This window comes from Neolamprologus brichardi, chromosome 12 (genome assembly GCF_056152115.1).
Source record: "Neolamprologus brichardi isolate AB-2024 chromosome 12, ASM5615211v1, whole genome shotgun sequence".
Classification (NCBI taxonomy): domain Eukaryota; kingdom Metazoa; phylum Chordata; class Actinopteri; order Cichliformes; family Cichlidae; genus Neolamprologus; species Neolamprologus brichardi.
The window spans coordinates 31,924,294-31,935,753 of record NC_142115.1 but is presented as its reverse complement, the minus strand read 5'-3'; the positions used below and the strand labels follow the sequence as shown (position 1 = coordinate 31,935,753).

The window sequence follows — 11,460 nt, the reverse complement described above, 5'->3', positions numbered from 1 at the left end:
GAGAACTGGTCGGGGAGAGAAATGTGGTTTACCATGACTCAAAACAGATCATCTTCCCTCCTGGGTCTCTTTGATGTCTGTGAGACTTATTTTGTTTTCTGCTGATTTTGTGGTAATGGGTACTCACGCACATATGCTCATAGACACACACACACATACAGGATCCAGTTAAAGGAGACATCAAAGGGACTTCAGCTCAGACTAGTAGCTGGTAAAACACAAATTCAATTTTGCTTGGAAATCAGAGCTTTGTGTGAAGCAGAAGGAAATTTAGTTATTATCTCACGCTGTTGAAATCGTTGAGACTTAAATGGATTTTCAGCTCGCATGTAGGTCAAACCTCTGAAGTCTATTTTCTCTTTAAATGCGTTTCAACTGCAAAGGTTATATTTAAAGGTTGACCTTTGACCTCGGAATCAGCACTTGAAAAAATAATGGCAACACATGCAACAGCTGTGTAGCTTTCAATCGCATTACATGGTCTTCCAATCCCGTTTGGATAGCAGGGAGCGCAGAGTGCTGACATGATCTAGCTACCAGGAATAACTGAGTCATTAAGTGCAAACAGAAGTTTGTTTTATAAACAAATGACCTAAAAATATTATAACCATCAAAATCATTTAAACTCTACCACATGTCCACTTTTTTTGCTTTAGAGGCATTTGAGAGGCTTTTCTTACTGGTAAATGTAAGGCAACCCTGCACAGTAGTACAGTGGTTAGCACTGTCACCTCAAACCAAGAATGTTCCTGGTTTCCTTTCTGTGGTGCATTTGTATGTTCTCCCTGTGCCTGTGTGGATTTTGTGATTATAAATTGGGCATGGATGTGAGGTAGATATGGTGTACTGAATAAAACCCTGTAAGAATGTACGGTTTAATTTGGCTTTCAGTCTAAAATGCTTTGAGTGATCAGTGTGGCTATAAATGTCAGCCCATTTCCATTACTCTGCACCAGTGAGGATTTAGCAGCTGTGGCGACCCCTAAAGGGGGAACCACCAAGAAGAAGAAGAAGAGGATTTTTTAATACAAAGATAATTTCTCAGCATTTCTCAGCTTTCACCTCATGTCCTAACTCCAGAATTGTTTGATTTGCATACATAAACAAACATGTTGCATTTTGCATTCTATATGTATGCAATATATATGTATAGCTATTGTTTTGCATTGTTTAAGCATGCATTTTGGCATAGCCTTGTCAGCTGTGCCATTTGTTTTAAGCCACCACATGTTTTGGTGGATTTACAGCTTGAGATGTGGTGAATGTTAATTTTTTCCTCATAAATAAACAACTGAATCATCTCTCCAGCTCATAAAAGGGGATTAATTGTGTTGCCTTGGGAGTATAATAATCTCCTGTGTGGATCGTGTCACTAAAGAAACACTAAGTGGCATTCAGGTCAGTTTCCCTTACGTAGGTAAGGTAATACTGTGTTAGAGACAAATGCAAGAATTCCCTGTTAGAAAGTTCTTGGTGACGGTACAGTGCTCCAACGGGTTTTGAATGTGAGGAGAAAGAGACCAATGACCAATAAAAAGAAAGAGAGAGAGTTGTTTAGATTACTTACAGTGATGAACACACGGGGAGTGAAAAAGAGAAGAGGTCATTGCATCATGGGAGCTTCCCCAGTAGCCTGGACCTGTAGCAGGGATGGCTCAAGATCACCTGATCCAAATCAAATAATAATCGTTTTCAAAAAGAAAAGTCTGAAACCTAAATGTACCCTTAAATGTAAAGAGGCTGTCTCTCCCCCGAATCCATGCTTGGAGCTGATTTCACAGGAAAGGAGCCTTGTGGCTGAAGATTCTAGTTCCCATTGTATTTTTGGAAACTCTGGCAAATTGCTCAGTTGGTATAATATACCATGTGATCTCTAATGTGATGGGGATGGGGATAATAAGGGTAAGGGATTCAGGCAGAGTCTCGAGTTTGCTAGTACTCTATCTGCAACATTTTGGATCAACTGAAGATTTTTGAGGGAGCTTTCAGAAAATAAAAATAAGGAATTACCATAGCCCATCCTAGAAGTAACAAATGCACCAGAAAATTGTAGTAATACACGCAGAACTGGGGTAAGAACGGCTTAACTGTTTCACATGGAGATTAGACACAGGTATTTTTTAAATATCTCTTATGAGGAATTGAATTGAACTGGTTTGTCTCTTCCCTCTGGCTGAATGAAACACCAGAGACAAAAAAACAGATGGGATTATAAAATAAAGATGTAGCTACTTTCAAATGTTTTTTTCCGCCTTCCATTGAAAATAGCTCAACTCAAAGATGGTTGCAATGTACTGTTACAAACACCAGGGGGCAGTAGCACACATGACTTCTCCATGAGCAAACTTCAGCCGGGGTATTAGTGTGACATGTTATATAAAAATGAATATTACTCCTTGAAAACAGTGCCACTATAGGATGTGTGCAACACACATATCTGACTAGGCAGAGAGGAAGTGACAGCCATGACCAATGGCAGAGGTTATGATTAATGCAAGATCAAGACAGATTTCATCATGTTGAGGGCAAACGTTTTCCTTCTTGCTTCTGGGTTGCATCATAGTGGAGCCAATTCATCAGATCTGTCCAAGTACAGACCGACTCATGCATGTTAGTGCTGAATGTGTACATATAAGGAATTTGTAATAGTTTGTCCTTCTAATTATAATTTACTTTATGTGGCACTCTAATTTCATTCACTCTACTTTATGTCTCTTTGGTGAAGTAAGTTAGCACATTGTTGTCAGTTTAATTGTACAACAGTCTTCAGGCGACTTAAGATACTTCAGTTGACACATAAATGGTCAGGAAGTTGATTTCAACCACACGTGCAAAACCATTTAATCTTGTTCTTAAACATAATAACAGCTGAGGTGGCTGCACAGCAACAGAGCACTATAACTCCATATATTAACGCCTCCAAAAGGGGTGTTTTCAGGTTATCATGAGGTTTCTGTAAGATCGTCTTCTTCTGTATCTGAACATTACTGTGTTGTTACTGGCAAAAGTGGTGTTGTTGTCGTCCGTCTGGCAGTACAATGAGACCAGAGTAAATGTGGCCCATCAAACAAAAAGAGCGCTATGTCAGCCTCTGTACTAACAAAGCATGGCTTATCTGGGTGAACAAAGTGCTCCCAGAGACTCTAAGACAATTATAGAGCAACAAGGTTACATGCTGGAAAAAATGATAGAAGATGCATTCAGTTTTACTGCATCAAAGAGAAACATGGTTTCTTTGAACCAAAGGTGAGGCCATGTGTGTGCTGCTCAAAACCTGTAGTGTCCCTCTAGTCTTAACTGTCACATATGCAAAGTCTTATAAGCCTTATCTGTAGACAGGCAAGCAAATAGGTACGTGAACTCAGATGCACAACCACCTGCTAGTAACTTTACTGTCTCAAAAGACTGAATGAGCTGCTGGAGGATGTGTTAGTGCAGCATTCGTGTAGAAGCGGAATAACCCTGCAGTGAGTCAACAGTTCTGCATTAGCAGAGTTGCAAAAGCTTTCTCGCCAACACGGACCTAAGTGTTGTGAAAAGATGAAGTTAAAATAACACCTCGATGTAAAAAGATATGAAAAAAAAAAAGCATGCTAAATAAATATTTAGCATCCTGTTTATTTAAGAAGAGAAACAGACAGGAGAAAAAACACAGAGAAAGAGGAGATGAGAGAAAGAGGTGGAGGGTGTGGGAAACCTCCAGGCCAGACAAACACCCTGGTGGGTGTGGACAGGGAGCGAGATGTGCAGTGGGAAGGAGGTATTTGCAGACACATTGACCACCACCTCCCTCTGCAGTTGGCTGTGGTCCCAGGGTGTAACCCCACTCACCTCTATTGTTCATTTCTGCTTTGCCCCCATACCACCACCATTTACAAGAGCGGCCGCCCTGATGAGCACACACGGGTGTTGCTGTTTACTCTGCATGCTTAGCCTTCACTGTACAGACCAGGCCTTTCCTGGAAAAGAAAAACAACTGATGCTAAGTTGATAACAGCCTCTAATTAAACACGTATTAGTATTTTGTTCTTAATTGAATCATGAGTGCTGACACGTGCTTTAATCTAGTAATATTGTTTTTAATTAAGATTGTAATGAAGAAAAAACGACGTGGAGTGCAGGGTAGGATAGAACTGGTGCAGCTGACAGCAAACGAAGCCACGAGCAGTAGTTATGTAAAGCTGGCATGCACATTTCTTCATTTTGCCGGTCTTCAGAGTCAACAATACAGATCGCCAGACTAGCCATCAAATTGAAGTTATAAAGTTATTTCAATAGTGATCAATTCCGGTCATTTTGGAGAGCATAATGGCCCAACTTGGTGCTAAATTCACATTCATGGAAACACACAAAATATTTAACTGCACATGTAGATGAAATGTAGGCGGCATAAAATGTAATTACTTTAATTACCTCTTTACTAGCATAAGAGTTACATAACCAGTATTAAATCCATGGGTAGGTTATAAAAGGAAGAACATATTTGCTTCACTTTAAACTTATTATTTCAGTAGTAATTCAAATCAAGCTTATTCACTGTCATTTTCTTTCTTGGAAGAGACTTGGCCAAGTGAAGAGCACAGAGGCAAACATGCAAGTTGTGGGTGGTTGACATACCACAGTGTACTCAAACAGAATGGTAAGTATGTCCTCCTTTGGCACAACAGTGTGGATACAGCAGGCTGCAGCTTTAATTTAAAAGGCCTGATTATATCTTGCATCACAGTTACAGTATGTCTCCATCTGGAAGAAATAGACGTGATTCATACACCCTGAGAGGCTTTTTGATGATTTTGGGATTCTTTCATTTTAAACTGTGGTTTTGTGGATCCGCCCACCTTAATCACAGACTCCAACACTGAACTCCAGGGAGGATCCCCACTTCTGAGTTTGTGAGTCTATCACTGTTTGCATTTGTGTTTGTGTTTAAGTACTGGCTGAGCCGAGTCTAGCGACAAGGCGGACTATACATAGGTTTAACTCTGCACACGGTCCCTCTCCGGGCCTCCAAGGAAGATTATCTGAATCCTGGTTGTGTAACCAATGATTTAAAGCAGCCAATAATGTCAGTCAGTCAGAGTTGTGCTAACACTTAGAATATAGTTTCTCAACACTTTAACACATTATTCGAACCTAAAACAATGGAATGTTTCACTTAACAAACCTGACATTTTCTTCACAAGCTTGCGTGCTCTGCAGCAGATTCAAACAATTCTTCTTCTTTCCAATGAAGATTAATTTCTCTCAGAAAACTAAAGTAGGTCAGGGCTATAATACAACTTTAATACTCAGTCCTACAATAAAACTTTTTTTATGAGCAAATAAACAGTATATAAACTAACATTAAATATGTTGTTAACACTGTTTTAAAAAAACAGATGACATATTTCCATCATTGGTGAACAAGAATAAAAAAAAAAATCAGAAAATACTACCATTTCTAAGCATTGACAAGTTTAGCATCAGCACTTGACGGGTTAATAGTAAATCACACCCAAAGCACGTGCAGCACACGTATAGTGGGGTCATTTGTGTCTAATAAAGCATTATTTATGCAAGGCTTGTTTAGTGAGCAATACAACAGACATAAGACAGTTACTCGTGAATGAACTGCACTGAGGGAGGGTGTCTTTTATTGATTAGGCTATTTACTTCTTATTTGTAAGAGGAAGAATGTGTTTGTCAGATGTTATAGCCTTGCTGATAGCGGTGCTGCCTTCTTATGCTAATACAATGTAAATGCAGACTCCATGTGATGGTGTGCTGATGTATAGAGCCTACTATTGTTGCTCTAACAGTGAATCTCATGTGGTGACGCATTAAAGCCAGGTACAAACAATCACGCTTTTATTCATATCAGAGAGGGCTTTTGTTTGGCTCATAACTCCTTCTTGAAACTTTACAGATCTCAAATTCAAATTCAAATTTTATTTGTCACATACACAGTTCATACACAGTACGATATGCAGTGAAATGCTTACACAACTGCTCGTGACCTAAAGAAAAATGAAAAGGCTATGAATAAGATAGGAAATAAATATGGAAATTAAAAAGGGTAAATTTAACTAGGAAGGAATCAAATAAAATATAAAAATTAAAGTTAAAAATGAAATAACTGTACAACACAAATTAGAATAAAGGGTAAATTTAACTGAGAAAGAATAAAATAAAATATATAAATTATAGTTGAAAATAAAATAACTGTACAACAAAATACACAATACACAGTATAGAAATATATAAGAATGTATGAAGAAATATAAATATATATATATATATATATACACAATAACAGCAGCTGTAGAAGTATTAAATGGAAATGAAGAAATATAATGTCCATGTTGTGCAATCCACATTTGTAAGTGTGTTGTGCAGTGCAAATATGCTTAAAGTGATTTAAGTGATGAAGTGAAAACAATGTCCAGAATGTTCAGTGTGTGTGTAAGAACCATATGTGTGGGTCAGTACTGTGTGGTGGTGTGATTGAGAGACCGTATCGCCTGCGGGAAGAAGCTCCTCCTCAGTCTCTCTGTGTTGGTCTTCAGGGAGCGGAATCGCATTCCTGACCTCAACAGAGAGAACAGTCCGTTGTTGGGGTGGCTGAGGTCCTTCACGATCTTCCTGGCCTTGGTCCAGCACCGTCTGCTGTAGATTGAGTGCAGGTCAGGGAGCTCGGAGCGGATGGTGCGCTCAGCTGATCGCACAACCCTCTGTAGAGCTCGTCTGTCCTGCATGGTGCTGTTCACGAACCAGGTTAAGATGTTTCCCGTCAGGATGTTCTCCTCAGGCTCTGTGATGTAACTTGAACCCCAAAATACTAACATCTTGGAAAAATGAGGACTTAGGAAATTATAATACTTTACAAATATGTCCAGACTTCAAAATTCGGAACTATATATTAAATCACTAGACAAACCCTGCCTAGTTTTCCCATTTTAAACAATGTACAGAGCTATTCCGGTGGCCTAATAAAAAAAGAAAACAGGGAGATTTCACCGAAGCAGTTGATTTTTAATGACATAAGAATTCAGGACGCTCTTCGAGACCCCTTTTCCTGCATTCTCGAAGTACATTTTACATTCTTTTTATCCACTTGGTCAGCAGTGACCTTCACATTTTAAGACTCTTTAATCTCCTCGTCTCAAATTGTGTTTGTTGAGTCTTAATTGTTTGTGCTTGCATTGTGTTGTTACACCCATGTAAGCAAATCATGTATTAAGAGGATTTTCACGAGGTACTTACCACACTCTGTTGTATAGTCTAAATCTGTGGTGGGATTCACTGGGACATTCTACTGTGAAATACAGGGAAATACTGCAGACTGAAGGCATCATTTGCATTTAAAATGCTCAGCAGAACAATTCCAAGTGGCATTTGAATATTAACTGACACGCTGGACATTTTCTTACACTTACTGATGACAGATATCCACCGAGAACAGAATATAGTGAGAGTAAAGTACGACACACAGTAAGGAAACTCCCTTAGCAGTTATTAAACCTCTCTTCCCCTCCAGCATTAACTTGACAGCTACATGCTGCAAATATAGAAGGTCGTTTCACTGATGGCCAATGCGACACTTGTATATAAGTGTGATGGGACATCCCCAAGTCAGAAATAACAGTTTCATTCTAGAGCTAAAGGCTAGTGTATAATATGAACTGCTGTATTGCTGCCTACTTTCCTGACATAGAGAAACTTACATTTGGGGAATTTAGAGGAACGCGCACACATTTTTTCCTGTTTGCTTTGACCTATTATGTTTATATCTGGAAATACAGCACATCCTGTTTTTAAATCCTGTTTCCTTTCTTCAATTGATCATAAACCGAGGCTCTCACTTTCTCACATGCTGATTCTGTAGCGCCTGTAAAGCTTCGCAAACAGGCCACTGTTTGCTCTAGCTGTTGCAGTTACTCCTGCTGAGGTGACAAACTGTAGGGGCAAAGGGCTACAAGCTGTAAACAATAATGGTGGCCAGTTACTGCAAAAATGTGAATTCCTGTTTGAGGACAAATAGAAGTTCCAGGAAGAGTGCGTACTTTTCTCTTTCTGACTGTGGCCTGTTTACTTTTGGGTGGCAGCTTCATTTGAAACCGTGCATGAGTATTTGTTGGCACTAAGCCATCTCAGAAATTTTACTGTGGTTGAACGCAGGTAGACAAAGTCTACCAGGTTATAAGCTACGCCTGGTCCTATAAATTATTATCTTTCACCGCTGCCTCACCCATTAACACCTCTCGTTTTGTTTTGTTTTCAAAAAGCGTTGGCTTTTTGGCACTGGATCAAGATTTATGTTGCCTGACTAATTCAGTTTTAAATTCTGCAAGAGATCACATGCAGGTAATAAAATATAGCTAAACAAATACTGTTTAAATGAATTTCTAAAAGATATACAAATATCTGTTTACAGGAACTATTTCACTGACAAAATAATAAGCTAGTCAGTCCACCAGTCCAGGAAAAAGGAAATGCATTTCAGGGAAGGCCTTGTAAAGCTTGTTGCTTCATTAGAATCCTTTAGAAAAGAAAAGAATGAGGAAACTTTTCTATCCAGCACAATTTACCCAGATAGCTGGAGGGTAAAATAAATGTTTAATTAAAAAAGAAAAAGAAACGAATTGAGGTAAAAAAAAAAAAAAAAAAAAGAAGAAAAAAAAGAAAAAAGGTTAAGTTAGTATAAAGGCATTTTGCCTTTCAAACTAATATAGTAGCTGGCAACTTTTAGACTTTGCAGAACAGAAAGCTTGTAAATGCTGCACACACAATGGAAATAAGACTGGGTCTATGCCAAAATAAGCCTTGGAGATCCACGAGTGAGGCTACTATATGTTTAAAATATATTAATGTGGACTTGATAAAAAGTCCCATGCAAGCAGGCAAAAATAACGGACTGAAAAAATTAGACATTATGTGACAATAAGGCTTGACTGGAAATTACAGGGAACTCAATTTTACTTTGCAAACAGAGTGAAACACTTTATGTGCAAACTTACATCAGCATTGCGACCAATCACAAGCTTCAAGCTGATTGCGTCAGAGCAGCTGAAAGCCTATCGGGTTTCACCACGATGGTAGAAAAGATCGCAGACGCAGCCCATTTTCTTTAGGCATTTGAGAATTGTCGGGGATCGGGTCAACAGGGAAACCTAAAGGTTTCTACTGACTTTAATAGGGACACCCGGTAATTTCTGAGTTCAGACAGCAACACAACAGGATACATCAACATGGTGGTTGTAGCAGCTGGGGCTGGAGGAGCCCACAAAGTCCTTCTCATATCAGGGAAGCAATCCGGCTCACAGACGGCCCTCAGCCGGCCCATCTCTGTCGTTTTACCGTCAACGGCCAGCCAAGTGTCGTCGGATTCAGACTCCAACACTTCTGCAGGGCCGCCGGTGCGAAAAAGACAGAGACTCACACATTTGAGTCCTGAAGAGAAAGCGCTTCGCAGGTTTGTTCAAAAATAAACCCTTATCTATAATTATATCTGTGTGTAATTACTTATTTCTAAAGCGTAAATGGGGCCATTGTTCCAGGAATTAATACAGAGACACACCCAAAGATATCGATCCCCTAGCAAGACAATAGGTGCTATGTGTACGGTTTAGTTCAAATGCCAAGAAAAATATAAATGCAAGCTCAAATGCTGTGTGACTAGCGGTGTAAATAGGTTATCTACGCACTATAACAACTGTCATGTGAAGCCGTTAAATATCATAAACGTTATCGTGTCTGCGCTGCACTTTAAGCTAGCTGGTCAAAAGTATGTGAGGGATTTAAATGTTGGTGGACCCGCCCGGCTCTGCTGTTACAGAGCAGGACATTGATATCATGCTTTGCCTGCGTGGCAGGAACATGGCCGGTGATTGCGCAGTGCTGTGAACTCAAAGTCATGTCAGAGGGCTTAGTCAGCATCGTGGAAACTAATTTTTCCCCCACTCCTTCCTTTTTTTCCAGGAAACTCAAGAACAGAGTGGCAGCTCAGACAGCCAGAGACAGAAAAAAGGCAAAAATGGGGGAGCTGGAGCAACAAGTCCTGGAGTTGGAGCTGGAGGTATACACTGTTACACATTATAGCCATAGCATTAATTTGTAATTGCATCAAATGTATGTCTTAGTATCAAGAAATGCAAAGCAATTTTTTTTTTTTTTTTTTTACCGTTTGTGCCATTTCATATGATACTTCACGCTTTAGTTCCTGAAACTGTTGCAGGTTTCATTGACAGACATCTGTTTCCTCCTGCAGAATCAGAAACTTCACATTGAAAACAGGCTACTTCGGGAAAAAACAAATGGCCTGCTCACAGAAAATGAGGAACTGAGACAAAGACTTGGATTGGACACTCTTGACTCAAAAGAGAAGGTAAAAAAGAATGGAGAACTGAGGACGTGGTGTGGGCTGGATTGCAGGGATTGGAAAATTGTATTAATTCTTTTTAAATCTTTTTTTTCTCAAAGGTTCAGGTTATGTTGTCCACCGGGAACGATGCAGATTTGGGGATCGGGTCTTCTGAGTCCGCAGCACTCAGGCTACGTGTGCCTCCGCAGCAGGTGCAGGCCCAGCAGTCCCTAAATCTGAAGACTTCCCAATGGATACAGATAGTCCTGACTCTTCAGACAATGAGGTGAGTCCCTGCTAAAGTGTGAGTCTTAAGATTTCCACCAAAGCTCCACAACAATTCAGAACGAATACTTATACCCCCTTTCTTTCTCTCCCTAGTCTGATTTGCTCCTGGGCATTCTGGACATCCTTGACCCAGAGTTATTTCTCAAGTCTTGTGAACCAGACTGCCAGGAGCCGCAGGTCCTGTTGCTCGGAGGGGGTGAGCCAGTACCTACCACCCCATCTCCAACTATGGGGCCCACATCAGTTAAGCTGGAGACCCTTAATGAACTGATTCACTTTGACCACATCTATACAAAGCCCGTGGAGGAAGTGAGCAGTGGGCAGCACACCGACTTGGAGAGCGGCACAAATGAGAAGAATGACGAGGTAGCCTTCCCCGTTACTGAGGTCATGGTGGAGGAGGAGACCATCTGCGTCAAAGATGAACCACAGGAAGTGGTCATCCCTGCATGTAATAGTCAGAGTCAGGCAGTTGAGCTTTTCTCTGGACCCTCCTCTCCTGTCCTCAACAGCCTGGAGAAAGAAGCCTGCCTGGCGGACACCTACAGCGACTCCGGATATGAAGGTTCCCCTTCCCCTTTCAGCGACATGTCGTCCCCCCTGTGTGCAGACAGCGCCTGGGATGACATGTTTGCTAATGAACTATTCCCCCAGCTTATCAGTGTCTGAATCAACCCCTCTACCCAATAATACAGATGTATTTCCATAATGTATATACACATGTAAGAGTTAATGTGCAGCCTAATAAATTACAGAAGCACCCTATTTCTCATTAACAGAACATCTGAACAGGATAATATTCAGTCTCCTTTTATTACAGCCGGTCTGTATCC

At 40.3% G+C, this 11,460-nt stretch overlaps 1 protein-coding gene across 1 annotated transcript; it reads left to right on the top strand.

Moving 5' to 3' along the window:
• The first annotated feature begins 9,065 nt into the window (after positions 1 to 9,065).
• On the top strand, positions 9,066 to 11,041 carry xbp1 (X-box binding protein 1). The gene is made up of 5 exons (XM_035913426.2): positions 9,066 to 9,451; positions 9,958 to 10,054; positions 10,247 to 10,363; positions 10,459 to 10,625; positions 10,721 to 11,041. The coding sequence occupies exons 1-5, from the start codon at positions 9,228 to 9,230 to the stop codon at positions 10,896 to 10,898; spliced, it is 783 nt and encodes a 260-aa protein (XP_035769319.2). The 5' UTR covers positions 9,066 to 9,227; the 3' UTR covers positions 10,899 to 11,041.
• The last annotated feature ends 419 nt before the right edge of the window (positions 11,042 to 11,460 follow it).

Bases quoted from the DNA above. Each gene is read 5' to 3' on its own strand.
- xbp1 (XM_035913426.2), top strand. From the start codon at position 9,228: ATGGTGGTTGTAGCAGCTGGGGCTGGAGGAGCCCACAAAGTCCTTCTC. The intron at 10,364-10,458 runs GTAAAAAAGAAT...TTTTTCTCAAAG, and splicing joins CTCTTGACTCAAAAGAGAAG to GTTCAGGTTATGTTGTCCAC. The intron at 10,626-10,720 runs GTGAGTCCCTGC...TTCTCTCCCTAG, and splicing joins CTGACTCTTCAGACAATGAG to TCTGATTTGCTCCTGGGCAT.